The following is a 19,308-nucleotide window of genomic DNA, read 5'->3' on the forward strand; positions in this document are numbered from 1 at the left end:
GGCGTCGCAACAAAATGTGCAGCAGGTCCAAGATGAGTTTCGGGAAATTGAACCTTGTCATTAATCAAAAACTCAGGACATTTTTTTTTGTTATCCTCCCATTCCTCCCTCCACCCTCCCTTCCCTTTCCCCAAGGGCACTTACACCATTGGCTGCTATCTTAGTTCTCATCGACATCAATGCAACTTGAGGCATTACTACCCGTCACTCATCCAGCAGACATGTGGTGTAATTAATGTGCCAAACTGCATGGGAGACTATTTACTGCACACACCCACGGCTATTAACGGAAGTGTAACTTTCACTATGACCATGTCTTTTTACTATGCCAACACCCATGCACTCTCGATGAGTGAGCATCCAGAGCCATACTTACCCGAGGAAGTTGGATTTACGGAGTCACCCACTAAAGTTCCTGCTGGTCTGAAACCTTCATAAAGCCAGAGCTTATTGGCATTGTAAAAGCTCACCTCCCACTCCTCTTCCCAAGGTCTCAATCCCTCCCTTCATGAACCTCCATAAGATAATATATTCTCATAATATTCCTTGTTGGCCTTGTTTCTCCAAAAATGCCAGGAAGCTTTCCCTCAAAAATGTTTTGCTTTGTTATTTTTTTTTAATGCTACCTCATTTGAGCTTTTCCACACAATTCACATTATCGCTTTTGAAAGCCAGCAAGGCCTACAAAGCAATTATGGCCTGTAATTGTCTATATCTGTGGAAAAACAGTCAATTTCATGTTCGCTTAGAACGGTTTTTAACTTTCATTTCTTATCCTGTACATTTTATGAATGTCTTGTTGTTTTTGAAGCATACCATCAATTTTTAAACAACAAAGGTATTGGCAATTATTGTTTTTTCATGAGCACATGAATTTAAATTAACGTGTGTGTGTGTGTGTGTGTGTGTGTGTGTGTGTGTGTGTGTGTGTGTGTGTGTGTGTGTGTGTGTGTGTGTGTGTGTGTGTGTGTGTGTGTGTGTGTGTACGCAGGAATGCGCAAACACCTAAATATACAATATTGCCAATAATTAATCTGCTATCTTTGCTCAATTTTCCTTTTTAAAAACTTCTTATGAAAATTATTGCTTGAGTGCACAAAGAAAACACATTCATAGGAGAAGCTTTGAAAACTAAAATGGCTGAAGTTTAAATCCGAAAATAGCCCTTACTTTCCGTCCACTTTTCACAAACAGAGGAAAAACAACCATCCAGGCAGTTACCCAGTTTGTTCGCACAACTGCAGAGCAGCAACGCTCTAGGAATATAACCATTGCATACCAGCCAGACAGGCATTTTCATGCTTAAATTAAACCAGACATTATTCAGAGCTACTGACATCATTAAGACAACGCCCTTTGTGTGTCTCACCATGGCCTAAGTCACTCTGAGACCCGCTGACAGTACGACTGTTCAAACGCGACGGTGACGCGCGGAAAGCTGGGAAATGTTGGAGTAATTAATTTGTTCCAAAAGGTTTTTGAAGCACGACTACATTTATTGTGATCATAACTATAACCCGAAATGCAGCCTTAACTCCAGCCTCCCGCCATCATAAAACAAAGGTAACCTTCAAATGAACTCATTGGTAGCTTCAGCTATGCAGTGCAAGTTGTTCACTGTGATTTTAACCACTTTCTGTAATAAAAAAAAATGTTCCTCCTATAATCAGTGGTAGTGAAAGTTAATTTTGAGGTTGCGACTAAACAACTGAACGTTCACTTGTCGGCTCAAAACAACTTAAATTGCATCAATATTAACACATTTACCGATTAATTGCACAAATTGTTTTTATTCAACAATGATACGTTTTGTTTTCAAATATAAAGCAAACAAAAAATAGACATTTGGAACATTTGAAACTTTTTTCCTCATTACCTGATATATTTTTTTTCCTTTATATTCCTTTTCCTTCCCCTCTTTCTATTACACCCAACATGTATAATTAAGATATTATCATTAAGGTGTTGCCAGCATTGTGCATCAAGTTAAAACATGTGACATCATGCCACCAGGCCTTTGACGCATACTTTTTAACCAAAGCCCTAAAGCTCCACAAATTAACCTCCCATTTGGTTACCCAAAAATCTTCGGTGAATCATTTGAACGAGCATTGCAATTTATTTCTCATTGCATGGTTGCTAATTCAACTTTTGTTTTTCTACCCAGGTTAGAGCTTCAAAGCCAATTAGCTGGAACGTACTGTGTTTCTTTGCAAATGTCATCATAGACAGCCAAACAAAATCTGAGCATTTTAATTGAAGACAGCCCGTAATAGCTGAGCTAAGTTCCCAAGAGAATATTTCATTCGGTGTGTGTGTGTGTGTGTGTGTGTGTGTGTGTGTGTGTGTGTGTGTGTGTGTGTGTGTGTGTGTGTGTGTGTGTGTGTGTATTTTTTTCCAGAGAATTGGAGCCAAGCTGACATGTGTGTCAAATTGAACCACCAGCCATTAAATGAGGCAGAAAGTCAAGGCTGCCACTGTGCAATGCTTTCTCCACAGCGGGTGTGGGAACAAGGAGGTGGGTTTTGATCTGATCCATATTTCCATTATCAACAAGTCAAGAAACATTTCAACAGCATGGGTGAGTGTAATCTAAGGTACAGTTCGATTATTTAGTTGCTTCGAGAAGGGAACTGAAAAGAAAGTCATCAGCTTTTGATGCAAGATATACAGAGGCAAGGTAAATAATTTAGAATTGAAGCAATTAGCACTCTTCTGATGGAAACGCTCGAAAATGACAGCTGGTTACTGAGTGGAGATTATTTTTTCATATTTCAAAATTCTTGCTCTGTGAACAAATATGATAGTCATAAAGGACAACGTTGATTTTCTAATGTACTTTCAAAGCAAAAAATATAATGGTAATATATAACTATATATAAAATAATATATATAAAATAAGAAATTAAAATATAATAATAAAACAAAACTTTTCATTAAGAATATTGAGGCTCATAGAAGAGAGAGATGACAGGGATAAAAAAAGAAGCAACAAATCGACAGTGGGACAGTGGGGCCACAGTTGGATACAACAAGGCCATGATCTTTTCAACACCCATTAACCCTCCCCAAACCCACCTCTTTCCAAGTTTCCAGTCTTTCCTTTTGCTCTTGTCTTGCTCTTGAGCAAGAGTTTGCTCTTGCATGCACCTTGTCCACCCCATTCATCCTCCCTTACCCCTCATCCTTTCCCACATCCATTTTTTTGTCCAAGTCTCCTTCTATTTTGTCCTTCAACCTTGCTGTTGGTGTGTTTCCCCCTCTCGTTCTAATGTTCCTTTTTTTCTGTTATGTCCTGATCCGTTCCATGTTTGAGCTCCTCCACAGGCCCAGACTTTTATACAACAAAGAAGTAAGGGAGGATGGAGATTAGAAGGGAGGAAACCTGCAAGAAAGAGGGTTTGGCTAATTGGCTTAAGGGGAAGAGAAAACTTTGCATGGAAAGATAGGGGGTGACTTGAGATGGTAGTGCATCTCAAACTTGAAGCCCTGGAGGGAAAAGTGATATTGAGCAGCCTCAGGAAGGAAGTTCCATAAACACAAGGAAAGAGGAACAAAAGTGTTGAGGTGTGCAGTAAGCCTGGATTTAGGAAGTTTAATTAGGAGGGGTTTATTGGAAGAGTACGTGCATCCTCGAGAAGCTGGCAAGGGTCTGAAGGCCAACATAGCAGAGTGAGTAGACAGGAGAAGTGGTTAAAAAACACAAAGCAGAGGCCACCGTCCTATTTATTTATTTATTTATTCATATGCAGCTTTTGGATGCTTGGCTGCATCATTGTCTGGGTGTGCAGCTGTGCTGCTGATGCAGTGTGCCCCTGTTACTCATCCTGTTACCCCATGCTGGGACTCATTTTGCCAGTCTTGGAAGGATGACAGGCAGTGGCTTCTGTGTTTTTGTACAACCACCTATGAAAATATTTTCCATTGGTTGTAAATGAAAAAACTCACCCAGCCTACAAGGCTTTGTCTATGGCTCAATGGAGTACCACTCTCCCTCTGGGTTGGCACCCCAGGAATCCAAGATAAATTTGACTCCTTGTCGACAAGGAAAACATTTTAAAATTGAGTTCGTGAGAAATGATGTTATTCATATCATAAACCAACTGGAATGGCACTCGGTAGAGGCGTAGAGCGCATCCCTCCGCTAGGCTCAACAGTTTAGGTTTTGTATCCCACTGATAGGCCGGATCTCAATCTGGATATGAACCAAAATCTAATCGTCTTGTTCCCATCACATAACAAACTCGTCCACATAGTTTTGTCATAACTCATCCATAATTTTCGAGATATCGTGCTATATATCGTTTTCCGTCCTCTCTATCAATGGTGAAGAATCACTGAAAAATTATCGGATCTGGATCTTCACCAAAATCTAATCAGTTCATCCACTCCACAAATCCAAACCATACACCACGTTTCATCCAAATCCGTTGCCAACTTTTTGAGATATCCTGATCACAGACAAATAGACAGACAAACATACAGGGGTGAAAACATAACCTCCATCGATTTTTTGGTGGCGGAGGTAAAAAAAATAGAGGTAAATAGAAAGTCTCATATCGTGATGTCTGTCTTTCGTGTATAAAAGTGACTGCATAAGCCTCTGATATCAAGCGCTGTAAGTTTGCAGGTTGAACTACAGTTTTGGTTCTGCTTTTTTATTTTATTTGGTGATGAGGGGACTACTACTACTACTATTAATACTAGTCCACAGCCCAGCGAAGGGGCGTAGCGACCAACTTGATGGAATGACCCTTTTGCACTTTGTTGCCTTGGGAATGAGGATACCATCAATGTCAGTTATTGCTGTATATGGCTCAATGTAAATGAATTGCCGTTTCATTCGGTGTGAGCACAAAAGATTCACCAAAATCGAATCAATTCATCCTTGTCACACCCACCCAACCTGTCCACCAAACACAAATGATTGACATGAAATTATGTTTGATTCAGAAATGTTAAAACTCATCATTAGAAACAATTGCTTGGCAGAGTCTGGTGTAGCTGCTGTTAAAGCTGAATTACACGATCCACCATGTTGTTTGCAGCATTCCTCTGGAATTGTGTCCAACTTTTGTTGAATACAAGAACAGGAAGAACTTATGATACTCTGTTCCCTGATTAAGGTAAGCTTCACCCTCCTTATCTGAACCCATCAGCTATTGCATTTTATGGTGTTTACCCATTTGCCTGAGGTAGAACCATGTCCGTACATCCATCCGTTGGAACCATTTCCTGTGCAGAGCGTTGGTGCTGCCAAAACAGTCTCCTGTGCTATTGGGCACAATCCTGGACTGGTCACCGCTCTGACGCAGGATACCAGAGAGCTGGTACTCATTTTGCCGACCTCAGAAGGATGACAGGCTGAGTCAACCCCACCTGGTAATCATTCAATGGCCGAGCGAGATTTGAACTCAGGACCCTAAGATCCCAGGCCCACCACCCCAACCAGTAAGCCAACACCAGGCATATACAATCAAAATAAAGACCAATTACTGCACCGTAGTCCCAAGAAGAAAGCCAGCCATAACAAGACACAGACACACATACATACATATACATACAAATACCACACACACACACACACACACACACACACACACACACACACACACACACACACACACACACACACACACACACACACACACACACACACACACACGACAGAAGTAAATAGACACCTTAAATTTATTCATTTCATCTGTATAAAGCAAGTTTTACTCGGTGATTTGTACTAATATTCAATTATATATTTGCAGAAACGAGTTCCTGGGTCATGTGTGACAATTGACTCCGCTTTAAACCCAGGGAGCTCACGACCTTTGTGATTTTCAAAGAGGACGAATTGTTGACCAATCGGAAGGTGGGGTCAGCCAGCGTCAGATAGCTCAGAACCTTGGCATTCTGCTTTGTACATTCAATCGGGTGATTGTGCAATTCACCAGCAAAAGCAAGGAATCCACGGATTCCCATTCTGGTCAACGTGGGCCCTCAGAAAGATGTCTTCAACCTGTTAGGCGGTCCATTGAGAAACTCCCCATTGCAAGGCAGCAGATGTTGCAGAGGAGATCCAAGTTAGCTCAAGAACTGCCGTGCGGCACCTTCATCAACTGGGCTACTATGGGAGAGCAGCTCGGAGAAAACCTCTTCTTATACCAGTCAACATTCAAGGGAGAAAGAAGTGGGCTGATGAGATGGCCAACAGACCCTTGGAGTTTTTACAAACTGTCATTTTTTTCAGATAGGTCCCAATTTGCTCAATTTTCTGAAAGTGGACGTGAATGGGTCTGGACACTTCCCAGTCAAGAGTTCTCTTTGAACCGATTGCAGCCAACTGTCAAACACGGTGGTTTTTCAGTGATGGTGTGGGGAGCAATCTGGAGCACTGGTCCATCAGAGCTTGCGGAGTGTGTTGGCAACATCAACTCTATGATACACATTTCTATCCTTGAGGAAGGACATCTCCCCGTCTTCTCCACTGGTCAGATGATCAAAAACAACACTGTTCATGGAAGATGGAGCTCTATGCCACATTGCAAAAAAGACTAAAGAATGGCAGGACAGAAATGGTTTTTCAGCAAAATCCATGGCCAAGTCAGTCTCCTGACACGAATCCCATTGAACACCACTGGGCCGTATTGGATCGAGCTGTGCAGAAAAAGTCCAGGAAACCAACACCATGGGCAGAATTGCTAAGCCGTTTGCGTGAAGCCTGGACAGAAATCCCACAAGAGAAAATTTCAGAACTCAGTTCTACGTCTGAAAGAGTAAAAGTGATGAAATCTGTAAATGGCAAGTCTACCAAATACTAATGTCTGTATTAAAATGGATCAAATGTTCTTGAAATGTTCAATAAATAAATTCTATGAAAAATTATGATGTCTATTTACTTCTGTCATGGCTCTGTACATATACGAGCAACACACACACACACACACACACACACACACACACACACACACACACACACACACACACACACCGATATATTATGTGCTGAAAGGTACTTAACAAAAGTTATTTTAATTGAAGTTATAACCTTAACTTATAAATGATCAACTGATTTTCCCACTGCCCGGATCATCAGCTGGACGGGTTAACCATGTCAAGGTGGAAAAATGCCACATTTCTCCATGATGTACAATATTATAATGGAATATGACAATTTGTGGGATAGCAGATGCTTCCTTTGTCCTACAAGACACAAAAATGTTTCATCCAGAAAATTGAATCAAACCTGGATAGTGTATTTGAGCCTTCATGTTGCCAGGAAGACAGTTGACAGCTGACTTGAAAGTGCTACATACAGCACCAACTTCAGAAGATGAATTATTGATTCATATTATCTATGAATATTGTTCTTGAAACCATCTTCAGAAGATGGTTTCAGAGATACAGATGTCCAACATTTCTCATTTTTTCCAACATGGCTGCCAGACCACGTGGCCTATGATGTCAAAATCATTATTAAAACATTCTACATGAGTAGTTGCACCTATGGTGAAAATATCGTCTCAATCCGACAAGTGGTTCTAGAGAAAAGGGAATAACAAAATGCAGCTACACACGGATGAATCACTTGCCCCGCTTTTCGCTTCGCCAGCATGGACCAAAAACAGATATATTGTGGAATGGAGGAGAGCAAGACAACAAAATATAAACTCATGAGTGCTACATTCGAAAGAGTTTTCACAAGCTTCAGGCAGAGTACTTGAGATAGATATATATATATATATATATATATATATATATATATATATATATATATATATATATATGTACCAAGACCATGAGATGGAGGATGATGAAGTCGATAAAAGATGTAACCAGGTTTTACAAAAGAGTCGGAAGAGATGTCATTATCCAATCTACTCTGACAAAGCCAGCAGACCAGGAATTTTGATAATGAATACAGGGTGTTTCAAAAAAGTGGACTGTTGGAGCAGCCTGATATTCTGTCGTTTCCAATGCTATACCATTCTCTCTTGCAGGTTATGGTGGTGGTGGTGGTGGTATGTCATTTCTAAGAGGTAGGCAATAGGACCCAACATCAACTATGGTGTTCACAGTGGAACAAAAAAGTGAGAATTTTGACCTTGTAATTTGAGACAAAATCCGACGTTCAGGTGCACCGATGATACTGTCAGTATTACAATGTTCATACCAGTAATGGACCTTCCAGTGGTAGTATTCAGCGGTTTGTGGAGCATGTCCAATCACAGGGAAGCAGAAAAAATATCAAAATAAAGGCACCAGTGGCTACCCACCAAGTGTTACCAAGGACCAAGGGAACATTGATCTTGTGAGATATTCTGCTCTTGAAAGTCCTAAGAAATCCCACTGTCAGTGTTCCCAAGAACTGGCGATCTCAGCCTCATCTGTGCGGCACATTCTCACTTCTGAAATCAAGCTCTACCCCTACATCATACCTGTAAGGCATAAACTAACTCTGAATGACAATGGCAAGCTGAGTAACAAAGTAACAATGGAAAGGCACCAAAATTGAATGAACTCCCCGTGGTTCAGTGATGAAGCACACTTTCATTTGAATGGGGCTATAGACATTCACAACACTATCTTCTGGGATGCTGAGCCTCTTGAGGAGGTTGACGACATGTCTCTCAAGGACCCCAACTCCACTTGCTTCTGCGCAGTGAATGCCAGATGGGGTATTCTGGGGCCGTATTGGTTTGAGGATGCCAATGGTAATTTGGTGACAGTCAATGGCAAGTGGTAAAGCGAGGTCTTACGCCGATTCCTTGCTGATCTCACTGAACTAATTTCTCCAAACCAACGCAGACTTGGAAGGTTCATGCAGGATGGTGCCCCACCGCACACTGCAGGTAAAACCATCGACTTGCTCCACCAGCTGTTTGGAAATCGTGTCATCAGCTGCGGCACAGCACATGAGTGGGTGCCACACAGCCCGGATTTGAATCCATTGGATTTTTTATTCTGGGGTGCTGCCAAAGGTCAAGTTTATGCCAACAAACCTTGAACCCTGGCTGTCCTGAAGCAGGAGGTGGGGGACTATCATCAGGCTACCACTCCAGCCAATTGCAGACGAGTTGTGGAGAATTTCAGAGTCAGGATCAAAGCCTGCTTGAACAAAGGTGGAGCACACATTGAAAATGTCAATTACGAGCAGTATAACGAGCGATTTGAAAATGATGTGGTGTATGCTTTCCATCAATGTATTACTGAAGTTGCTCCCTTTTCTAATTTTTCGACAATAAAACATTCAAATAGTCCACGTTTTTTGAAACACCCTGTACATGATTGAACAGAAGTAAAATTTGATCGAAAACCCCAAATATTGCAAAAAAGATCCTAAACTAATTTGAGGGGAGTGAATGAGTTGGTGGGTTGACAGGTGCAGGTATAATATTTTTCAGTGATTGTAACATCATATTTAATTAGTCATGATTAACAGACCAGACATTCATCAGTCACAGCAAACGAGAAAGTCCAAAACCGGGCCAAGACATTCCATAGGGGAACAAGGAACTTAAACAAACACATTGTTGTAACAATGCCACTCTGGTGACTTCAGGAATGCAACTGAAAGTGGCTGCATGTACCACCATCCATGCATGTCCATGGCCATACAACCACTTCGACACTTACCACCTGTTGATAGATCAGCCTCTCATAGCATCAACCAATGGATTTGGGATCTTGTACTCCCAGGCGGCCAAGATCTGTGATATGTTTATATCCAGTGACCTTCATAAGGGCAGAATTCATCAGATTCCAGAGGAAGTCCCAGTCAAGGACACAGGATAGCTGAGACTAAGTAGTAGAATAGAAGATAAATATAAAGAAGAAGCTAAACTGGAGGTTATATGTGGCAAAAAGGTCATTTGTGTTCTACCAGTGTTTAAGTATAAAATTCAATTGAAATAAAATCCAGATTTTAAAGGTCGTAGAAAAAAAAAATTCTCGAAGTTTACCGCTGTTGATGCAGCGTCTTTTACACCACCTTATTTAACATGTTGCGTTACTTCTTCATGCTTGTTGTTTGTGCCCTTTACGAGATCCTTAAAAACAGCAACTTTCCTGTTTTGAATGATTTTCAATTTTGTTTGATTGCCAGACAGGCAGACAGAGTAAAACGATTGTCTCACTCCACTCTGCGCATGTGCGATCAGGACAAATTCAGAGGCAAAGTCCTGTTACACTACAGATTTGTTTTCCAATTTATGTTCTGATTCGTGTTCAAAACACAACTTTTAGTTGAAATAAAGTTGTTGCTCAATCACAAACTGACGTTTGCAGACAGAAGGTCAGACAAGCAGAAGTGAGCCAATTGCTTAATCCCGCTTTTCGCTTTGCGTGCTTGGGGTAACAAATGAATAAATAATATATAGACTCAACACAGCCCCGGAACCTAGACGGCTGAAAGAATTATGGCCTTATCCACTCACTCGGGGTGCATGGGACAGAGTAAGAAGACGATACAGAGAGAAAAGGGAAACATATTCCATGCCCGATGCTCACGCATATGGTGTGTGTCTTTCCTCCGGGTGTGCAGCGAATTCGTGTGGGGCTGTCCCTACAAACTATCATGTTTTCCACACACCACAAAACACAGGAACCACAGCCTGTGGAAGCACCTCCAAGTGGGTAGGCTCCGAGAAACACCACGGATGGGGAACCAACCATGGGCAGCAAGGCTCTAGAAGCAAGCGCAACCACATAAATCAACCATGCGAACCACACATCAACACAGTGCACGCCTTGTATCATATCCCACGGGCATATCGAACTGCACATGGCCATTGGCCAACGTGGCCTGATAGTCATTGCTGATTGGCAGGCAAACTGGAGAAATTTCATACCTGTTGTGTCTGTTGGTCTTGAGCATGCCAGATGTCCATATGTGGTCATGTCCCCAGCGTGTCGTGACCTTTTGCCAAGTAAAGGCACATTGTCGGACATTGATTGCTGAAAGCTGCTTCGTATGGAAAGGTATATGAAGACAGATGTACATCGGAGGAAAGGTGTATCATTGTAAGGAGGGGGTGGGGAGTGGGGGTTAGACACAACCCTGGGATGGGGAAGACAAGGGCTCTCTAAATATGTGCTCAACACTTTTATCCCTCATGGGAACAACATTACACTTGTTCCAACATGCACTATAAAATGACTATCCTCATTTTTGCCTTATTTAACCCTCTAGATCTGATCTGTAACAATACTGTCCAATGCTGATGAACCTATTGCTTTCATTTTATGCATGACAGGCTACCTTTCCCATACTTGAGGGTTCGTCCACAACCATGACTTCCAATTTATTCCTCTCCAGCTCATAAAAGGACAACCCACTCCAGTATTGCATGGAATTGATATTTTTGCTTTGACAGTTTTATCTACAAGAAACTGTCCTTTGACAAGGTCACCAGTACTTCCTCAAAAAGAACCAAGAGTGTTTGATATTTTGCAATGTGTGGTATTAGTCGACGCACATGTCCAACTCGCAAGTTGTGCATTTATTTTGTGCAATGGGATTATTTGCTCTTACATTATGTATTTTCAAGTTCCTCTCGAGTCATACTGTCAGAAAAACTAAGGTTGGGAAAAAAATGGCCAAACACCCACAAACAGATGTAATGGTGTGATAACTTCAGAAGAATACAAACATTGCACAATCCGACGTCATTTTATTCCTTTATTCTCACACGTTGAAGGAACACCCCCATCATTGGCACCGCTGTCTTCCTAACATATCAGAAATCGAGTTCAACTGCAGCCATCCAGACTGGCAATTAATGAGGATATACTGTATTTAGCCACTAGACACTCTCATCTGCCTAAAAGCAAAATACAGTACATCAGAATTTCCATTTGATTTGCATAGGAGAGTCTTGTCCATACTTATACAAGCCAGGTCTACTCCCCTAACTCTTCACTCAAACTGCAGTTAACTTCCCAATCTCTCTTCTCTTACCCCTACCTCCCTCTACTCCCCACCCCTTCCTTCTTCATGTGTGATTGTTTTCTTGTCCAAGGCAATTCTTACGTTGATTCCTCATCCCCACCTTCACCCCTGTCCCTCTAAACAAGCAAACGATTTGGTGAAATTTCAAGTGCCTATTGAGGCTTTCGTTAGCTCAGCTTATCCGAAGACAGCAACTCATTTTGTCACCATTTTATTTTTGCTTTGCTGATATCCCATTGGAGATTTTAAGATCAGCCTTCCAAAAGTGGAATGTATGCCATGTGCGTGCACCACTTACCTTTCCCTTCAAGTCAGAATGTTTGGTCATGTTAACAGCAAGATTGAACCCAATTTACAGCAAAATTAATGCAGAATCCTCATTTTTTGGGGTCTTTTAAAATAGCCGATGAATGGCGGAAGTGGTGTAATTAAGATAATTTGCATTTGATTCACCAGGGCTCTGCCTAAGGATTTGACAAAGCCCTTGTTCAACTTTAAAGCGTGGGTGGTTCTGATCTTTGTGATTCGTTGTGTCCTTTTGAAGTGACAACTAGAAAGATGTCACATTACCAGTCCTGCAGTCTATCTTTAATGGCATCTCCTACACCGATATAGGATAAAAATAGTCAAGCTCTATTTGTAGCCTTGCCAAGCAAAAGCCCCACAATAAACTGTGCTTCACTCCTCAAAATGGCCCACACAATCTCCACGCCAATATCCGCAATATTTCAAATGGGAGTGAATTTGAAATTGTGTTTCCATGGAATGCCGATGGAACCCAATACATTTACAATAGGAAATTCATGGAACGTTTTTGTAAAGGTAATTCTGTAGCTAATCGATCATCCTTGTCCAGAGTTGGTCGGCAATCCAGGGGAATCGATTAGACAGCCAGGAAAATCGTTCACTTGCATTTGATCACGTTGGAAATATTGCCACTTTTGCATTCGGTAGAAGTCGGGACATTTGGAGGAGGCAGGGAAACAGAATTGCACAGAGACTATGCAGTTAAATCTGAAAGATGGTGTTTCATACGGAGCACTATCAAACGAACCAACTCGCAGGGGCAAATGCTGCATTTGCTCAAACAGAAATTTACAGGACAAACAGACACTTAACTTGAAGAGTTTAAGTGAAAGAAGATTATAGAAGGGTAAGAGATTGCAATGGGAAATGGAGTTCCATGACTCGATGGCAGAAAACTTCAACTTGAGATGCAGCATTAATAAGAGACTCAAGTTCAGCTTCAGTGGGTGATTTTTCTTTCTTCCTCCAAATTACAGTAACCCCATAATTCAACCTTTCCACAGCAAACAATAAGTCGTGAGTATCGAGCTCCCCTGGCCTTGCGATGCTCATATTCCTTTCCCATCTGTTCCCTCTGCTGTCCAACTGAAACTGCACGGAAGGAATTCTGCCAAGTCTGTGGATTTGTCCTCCTATCGTTTCAATCTCACCGCCCAGTCTTGGCGTGACATTGGGCGATTGGCTGAGCGATTGGGAGAAATTTCTTCCGCAAGATATGGTTTTCAATGCGACCAAAATTACACCGTTTTACTTGTGTTAAAAAATGTCCAGAAGAATTATAGATCTATCGTCTCGAAAAAAAAAAAATTTAGGCAACACAACTACATTCTTCATATCTCAGAATGAAATGCTCAAAGGAAATCTGTGATGTGATTGTGCTCAATCCTATTTAATCTCATGGAACACATGCATAGAAATCCTATTGCGTGAGAGCTGGAGAGAAAATTCACTTTTGGTGCCAGTATCCAAGGCAAGTGTTGAAGCATGAGCCATAAACATAGGCATAATGTGTACAGTACAGTACACAACAAAAAACACCATTGCATCCTGAACGACGCGCACGTCAATTATAATCTTTTGGTATCTTGACTTTCTGTATCACCAGAAAAATAACCATCTGTTGTTTTGGTGAAATACGTGAGGCTTTATGCATTCACTTATTACATACACAGAAAGAGTTAGGTGTGGGGGTTGGATTGGTGTGAGCATGGGCTTCTGGAGGAGGCTGGGTGGAGGGAGTGTGGTGATCCGAATTTCTAGCTGATGTGTGTACAGGATAAATCTCTGGTCCCTTATTATATTTTACATTTCACGTTTTAATTGAAACAAAAACTCTCTAAAATCTCAAATAAATGCTAAGACCTTTGCCCAATGCACTCAAAACATTTCACAATGCACTTGACAATGCTGATACAGTAAATTTTCAGATACAAAGCTATAGTAAAAACCTGAGAAAAATAGTTTGCAAATATATCATGGACATATTCTACATGCCAAAATGTCAGGAAATGAAGCATGTTGGCCCCCAAGGCCACTCATACCACTGGCTGCTATTTTGATTCTTGTATGCATCTGCACAACTAGCGGCCTTTCTGCATAACATTTGCCAAATGGAAAGTGACGTCATCTATATGGAAAATTGAAATAAGATGTATTGCAAACACCCAGAGCTATTAACTATTCTAACTTTCAATAGATTGAGCTTTACATATTGCTTTGCTGCTGGCCCAAAGGCCTACTGTTACGATGAGAAATTTAACGTCCATATTGCTCGGAGAATAGTTGGCCTAACGTTCCTTCAATATGAAGCTGAGCTGCAAGATACAACGCTTGCTGCTGGCGCTGCATTGCCTTTCATTTTATTCTGACTTGTCGAACAAATGACTCCGAATGAGACAGCTCAATGGTGAGAAAGCCAATACCGAGTTATCCGGCTTCCCATTTTGCAATATCTCAGGGGGTCATTGCTGCATCCATTACTTTGTGTAATTTACATACATGTAAAGCTACTCCATCAGCTGAAGATGCTGCAGAAAAAACACAACTGATTTTTAAGCAGGTGTAGAATGGGATTGCTAAATTTGGAGATGATTCAAAGTGGGTGGTAAGAAAAATATTGCTTGGAAAAAAGAGGGACCAAATGCAGTCGAGCACAAAGGTCGAAGGCCTTAGGGAAATGATCCAAGAAATGGCAAATACAATTCAATGTTGAGAACTGTGACGTTTTGGGTGTTAAGAAAATGGCCTGCAACAGGGAAGCCTTTTTAAATTGGGAAGGATGAGCAAATAATAATTGTGGACAAGACACTAAAGCAATCAGCACATTGTCAGGCAGTAATAGTGAACACAAATAGGATTTTGGAACACATTAGCAGAGAGTTAGTGTTCAAATAAAATGTCGCTGTTAACTTGAGAAAAAAAGTCTAATCAGAACGTATCATTGATAGCACATAGAATTTTATCTGTCATATTGGAGGAAGTGTAATAAGGAGTGTTCAGCCTATGGTGATTTGGATGGACCATGGTTATTAGAACATGTTGGGAATGGACCACCTTTCTCATGACATCACAGTTGGCCTATATTCTTTGTTGATCTCCCATACTGAGTAATAAATGAAGCGAGAGAGGGGTTAGAACAGAGGTTCGCAGCGATTGAAAAAGGGGTCACAAAGCCTCCTGGCAGATTCGTTTTTAGCTTGCCTGTTCGAAGAACAGAGAGATATAGCGATACCCCCGGCGTGAGCGTGAACGTGAAAATGTTAAAGTTTTTGGTGCAAGTTATTTCCTTTCTAATGTTTTTATTTACCACACTATTTTTTTACTGATTACAATATACAAATACATATATTGCTTTAAAATTATTTGGATCAGACTTCACTGCGATGCTTTATAAAATATATTATTAGACTAGTCCTTTAAAAACGAAAAACGATAATTGTATAAACAGGCGAGCATTGGGTGGCTTTGACACCACTCTGGTTATTATCATCTTATGTGTAAAGCTCATTCTGTCCACTCACTGACTCACTGCCTGACTGATATTAATGTTCGATGCTGTCCGGGTGACGTAGAAGGCTGTAATTTTGCTTCCTGGCAGACGTCGAAGCCACTACACCGGGAGAAAAAAAATCACAGAACTGTTAGAAAGTGTCCGTAAATGAAAATAAATAAATGAAAAAAATAAATGCAGGGGAGTAACCAAAGATAATGGGGAAGCATGCTGATGTGGTGTGCCGATGAACATCGAAGCTGATACACCAGGAAATATCACGGAGCTGTCGGAAAGCGTCCATAAATGAAAATATAAATAAATGAAGAAACAAATGCAGGTGAGCGACCGGAGACAGTGGGGAAGAAAGGCTTGTCATTGCTTACAATGCGTAAGCATACCCCGCTAGAACTTTATAAAAAGAGACTTCTGTAACAACTTCAAATTCTTCCATTTTTAATTTCCTGTGCATGAAACCATCACATGTGATGACAAACTTCCTCCATTGGATGCTGCCATTAAAATAAAACAGCTCAGACTGCCCGACCATATTTGCTCTCCCGACCACATCTTTTTTCAGAGTATAAACATTCGGTTTGTGCACCATATTTTCTTTTGTTGACCTTGTCTGTGCATGATGTTGGGGTCTTAACAATTTACAGCTGTGTGAATTGGGTCACACTGGAAAATGTATGGACCCACTAGCTTTGAGGGTTCCTGAGCATTGTGAAAGACAGCAGCATGATGGTTTATATTGTTTGTATTTGTGATAACCAGAGATATTGTTCGATAGATTTCCAACTAAAGCAGAACAATGTATTAGGTGGAGAGCAGTACTAAATAATCATTTGACGTGCATGGCACTGGATTGCGGAATATCGAGGAACTCGAAAATATAATTTGAAATCGTGGTCAATATTTTGTCAGTTACGTAAAAAATACTACAATGTTTGAATAAATAACTAATCTTGACTTTATTTCAGTATTTATGGATCCTCTCTTCCAGTCATTGTACCTATATAATACGGAATCGTGCTGGCTTTGCATGGCCTCTCCTCTCAGGTGGTGCCTAGTTCATATTCTCTGGCCTCACTAGTTTCATTCCAACTTGCTGCTTTTTATGGGACTATTGCTTACTTTTCCCTTCAAACTCCACCATAAATATGCAATTGATTTGATTTAAAGTGTTTGTTCAGCCACCGAGAACATTTCAGAATGACCAATACGCAACCGGACACTTCAACAGCATATGCTAGCGTGGCTTAAAAGCCTAAAATGCCAGCTCAATCGTGTACCTGCTGTGTGTTTGTCGTCCTTTTTCAGCAGGATATTTGGCTTTGAGGAGGTTAGCCATTTGTGCTCAGAATCTCGCATTGCACCCTGGTTTGCCATAAGTACATTGGTTGCAGAACACCGCCATATTGGCAAACTATGCAAAGCCTGATGAAAAGTTGATTGGTTGCATGCATGGTTGGCAGCAGATTTTTTATTTTTTTTTTTGCTAATTTTTTATTGAAAATGTTCTCTAAAAAAACTGAGCTTTTTCATGACTTTGTATGGAAAATTATGAACATTTTTTTTGGCAGGATTCAAACTTGTATTTGCACTCATGTGAAAACTTGCTTGCAACCAACCAGCTTAATTTATATGGCTGAATGTATTACTGGGAGATGTTCCACACATATCTTACGAGTTTTTTTTTTATTTGACTATTTTATTGCGATAAGTAGCAATGTGTTTTTTTTTTTTTGGAAATGACTGTGAAACAGGTACTCACAATATTGGCCAATTGCTCTTTATTTAAGTCATTGCTCGGTTTGTTGGGCTTGAGGCCTCCACAGCCTCTGCATCCTGGATGAGGTGAGGCAGTATAATATGAAGCTCCTCAGCCGGTTGTGTAGGCGAGGACTCGTGTGCTTCAGCTGCTCTGCATGGATGTTGTCTGGTCCAGGTGTTTTCCAAAGCTTCAAGCTGTCTCGAGCCAATATGAAATCCTCTGGACTGATGTTCACAGCTTGTCCAAGGTCAGCAAATGGTGCTATCTGGAAACCCTACAACCCAGCATTTACTTGACGAGAGAGAGAGAGAGCTTTATCAGTGTTTTGATAGCTGCTGATGCTGATGAAGGTATCAGGTGTAACTGCATTGGCTTGCTTCTTGACCTGCCAGTGAGTCTACCATTTTAAAAGATTTTTGACTGGAATGGGTGAAGTCAATGCTTATTTCATCTTCCTGCGATCTGGCCCTACATGGGTCTCATTACCCTCGCCCGAAGAGAGGGTCCGTTTGTTTGTCTGTTTGTCTGTTTGTCTGTTTGTCCGCACAGAACTTTCTTGTTTTTCTTTGCAACCGCTTGGCGGATTGAGACGAAATTTTCACCATTGGTGTGACTACTCATGTGGAATGTTTTAATGATAATTATGAGATCATAGGTCATGTAGTGTGGTAGCCATATTGGAAAAATGGAAAAACTTTGGACCTCTGTATCTCTGAAACCATAACAAGGAAAAATTTGAAACTTGGCACATAGCAAGTAGTCATGGGGAATGAGTGTGACTTTTTAATGACGTCATAGGTGCCCTCGTTATGATGTCATAATTGCATATGTAGAACGCCACATCCGAACAGTATGAACATTTTTGAGGGTCATCTCGGGATAAAATGGTCCACAGAAAAAAAATATTATTACGCCATCGGTCATGTGATTCGGCAGCCATATTGTTTTTTTTTGTTTTTTTTAAACCTTCAATAATCTTCTTCCCTGAAGTGGCTGAACAGATTGAAGCGAAATTTTACATGTATGACCGCCTGTCCATCAGGAACAAAAGGTTCACACATATGATATCATAGGTCACATGGTTTGGCAGCCATATTGGATTTACCCTAAAACCTAAAAAAAAAAACACACCACTCAATAGAAGTCCTGGCGAGGGTCTGCAATCTCTGATTGCTCTTTTTCTTGTTCAGTCTTGATTTTAATTTTGCAGTTGTAGCACTGACCTCATCGTTTTTGATGGTGTTCTTAACTGTGGTGTGCAACCACTCATACTCAGGTCCCCTTCAAGGAATATATACCTTCCAGTCACCACAAGCAATTGCTGACTTGGAAACCTCCGTGATGGGCTTACAGCATTATAACTAGAGTTAATATCCTCAGATTCAGTATGGGGCAGTGAAGGGATTACCATAGCTGAGGACTGGGCAATAGTGGGAGTTGGGAAAGTAATCTATAGAGGAGTGATAGAGGAGGGAGGAAGGGGAGGGAGAGAGGACAGAGGGGAGGGAGAGGGGGAGGGGGAGCAGAGGAGGGAAGAGGAGGGAGGGGAGGGAAGAGGAGGGGGAGGGAAGAGGAGGGAGGGGAGGGAAGAGGAGGAAGGGGGAGAAGAGAAGCAAGAGGGGAGAAGAGGAGGGAGGATGAAGATCGAGGAGGGCGGGGGGAAAGAAGAGGAAGGCAGGGTGAAAAAGAGGAGGGTGGGGGAATAAGAGAAGGGAGGGTGCAGATAGAAGACGGAGGGTGCAGATAGAAGAGGGAGGGTGCAGATAGAAGAGGGAAGGGGCAGATAGAGGA

The 19,308-nt window shown here is 41.3% G+C and overlaps 1 protein-coding gene and 1 long non-coding RNA gene across 6 annotated transcripts in view; one reads left to right on the forward strand and one right to left on the reverse strand.

Annotated features, from left to right (window-relative positions):
- LOC147016894 (uncharacterized) overlaps window positions 1-11,264 on the reverse strand; it is a 48,301-nt gene extending 37,037 nt beyond the window's left edge. For 3 of the 5 annotated variants that reach the window (XM_085846050.1, XM_085846048.1, XM_085846051.1), the window contains exons 1-2: window positions 10,845-11,264; window positions 10,586-10,681 (exon numbers count right to left, since the gene is read on the reverse strand). In XM_085846050.1, the coding sequence (XP_085702176.1) occupies window positions 10,586-10,681; window positions 10,845-10,944 (196 nt within the window). In that variant the 5' untranslated portion in view covers window positions 10,945-11,264. Of the gene's footprint in view, window positions 1-3,078; window positions 3,601-10,585; window positions 10,682-10,844 lie in introns of those variants that run through there. The other 2 variants (XR_015049240.1, XM_085846052.1) reach the window with 2 other exon arrangements.
- LOC147016895 (uncharacterized) lies at window positions 1,019-6,971 on the forward strand. Its single transcript, XR_015049241.1, has 5 exons — window positions 1,019-1,563; window positions 2,402-2,518; window positions 5,049-5,126; window positions 5,244-5,451; window positions 5,763-6,971. It is a non-coding gene; the product is annotated as an uncharacterized LOC147016895 (long non-coding RNA).
- Window positions 11,265-19,308: the final 8,044 nt, after the last annotated feature.

This window comes from Eptatretus burgeri, chromosome 11 (assembly GCF_056783735.1).
Source record: "Eptatretus burgeri isolate ZD-2024b chromosome 11, Ebu_testis_v1, whole genome shotgun sequence".
NCBI lineage: Eukaryota > Metazoa > Chordata > Myxini > Myxiniformes > Myxinidae > Eptatretus > Eptatretus burgeri.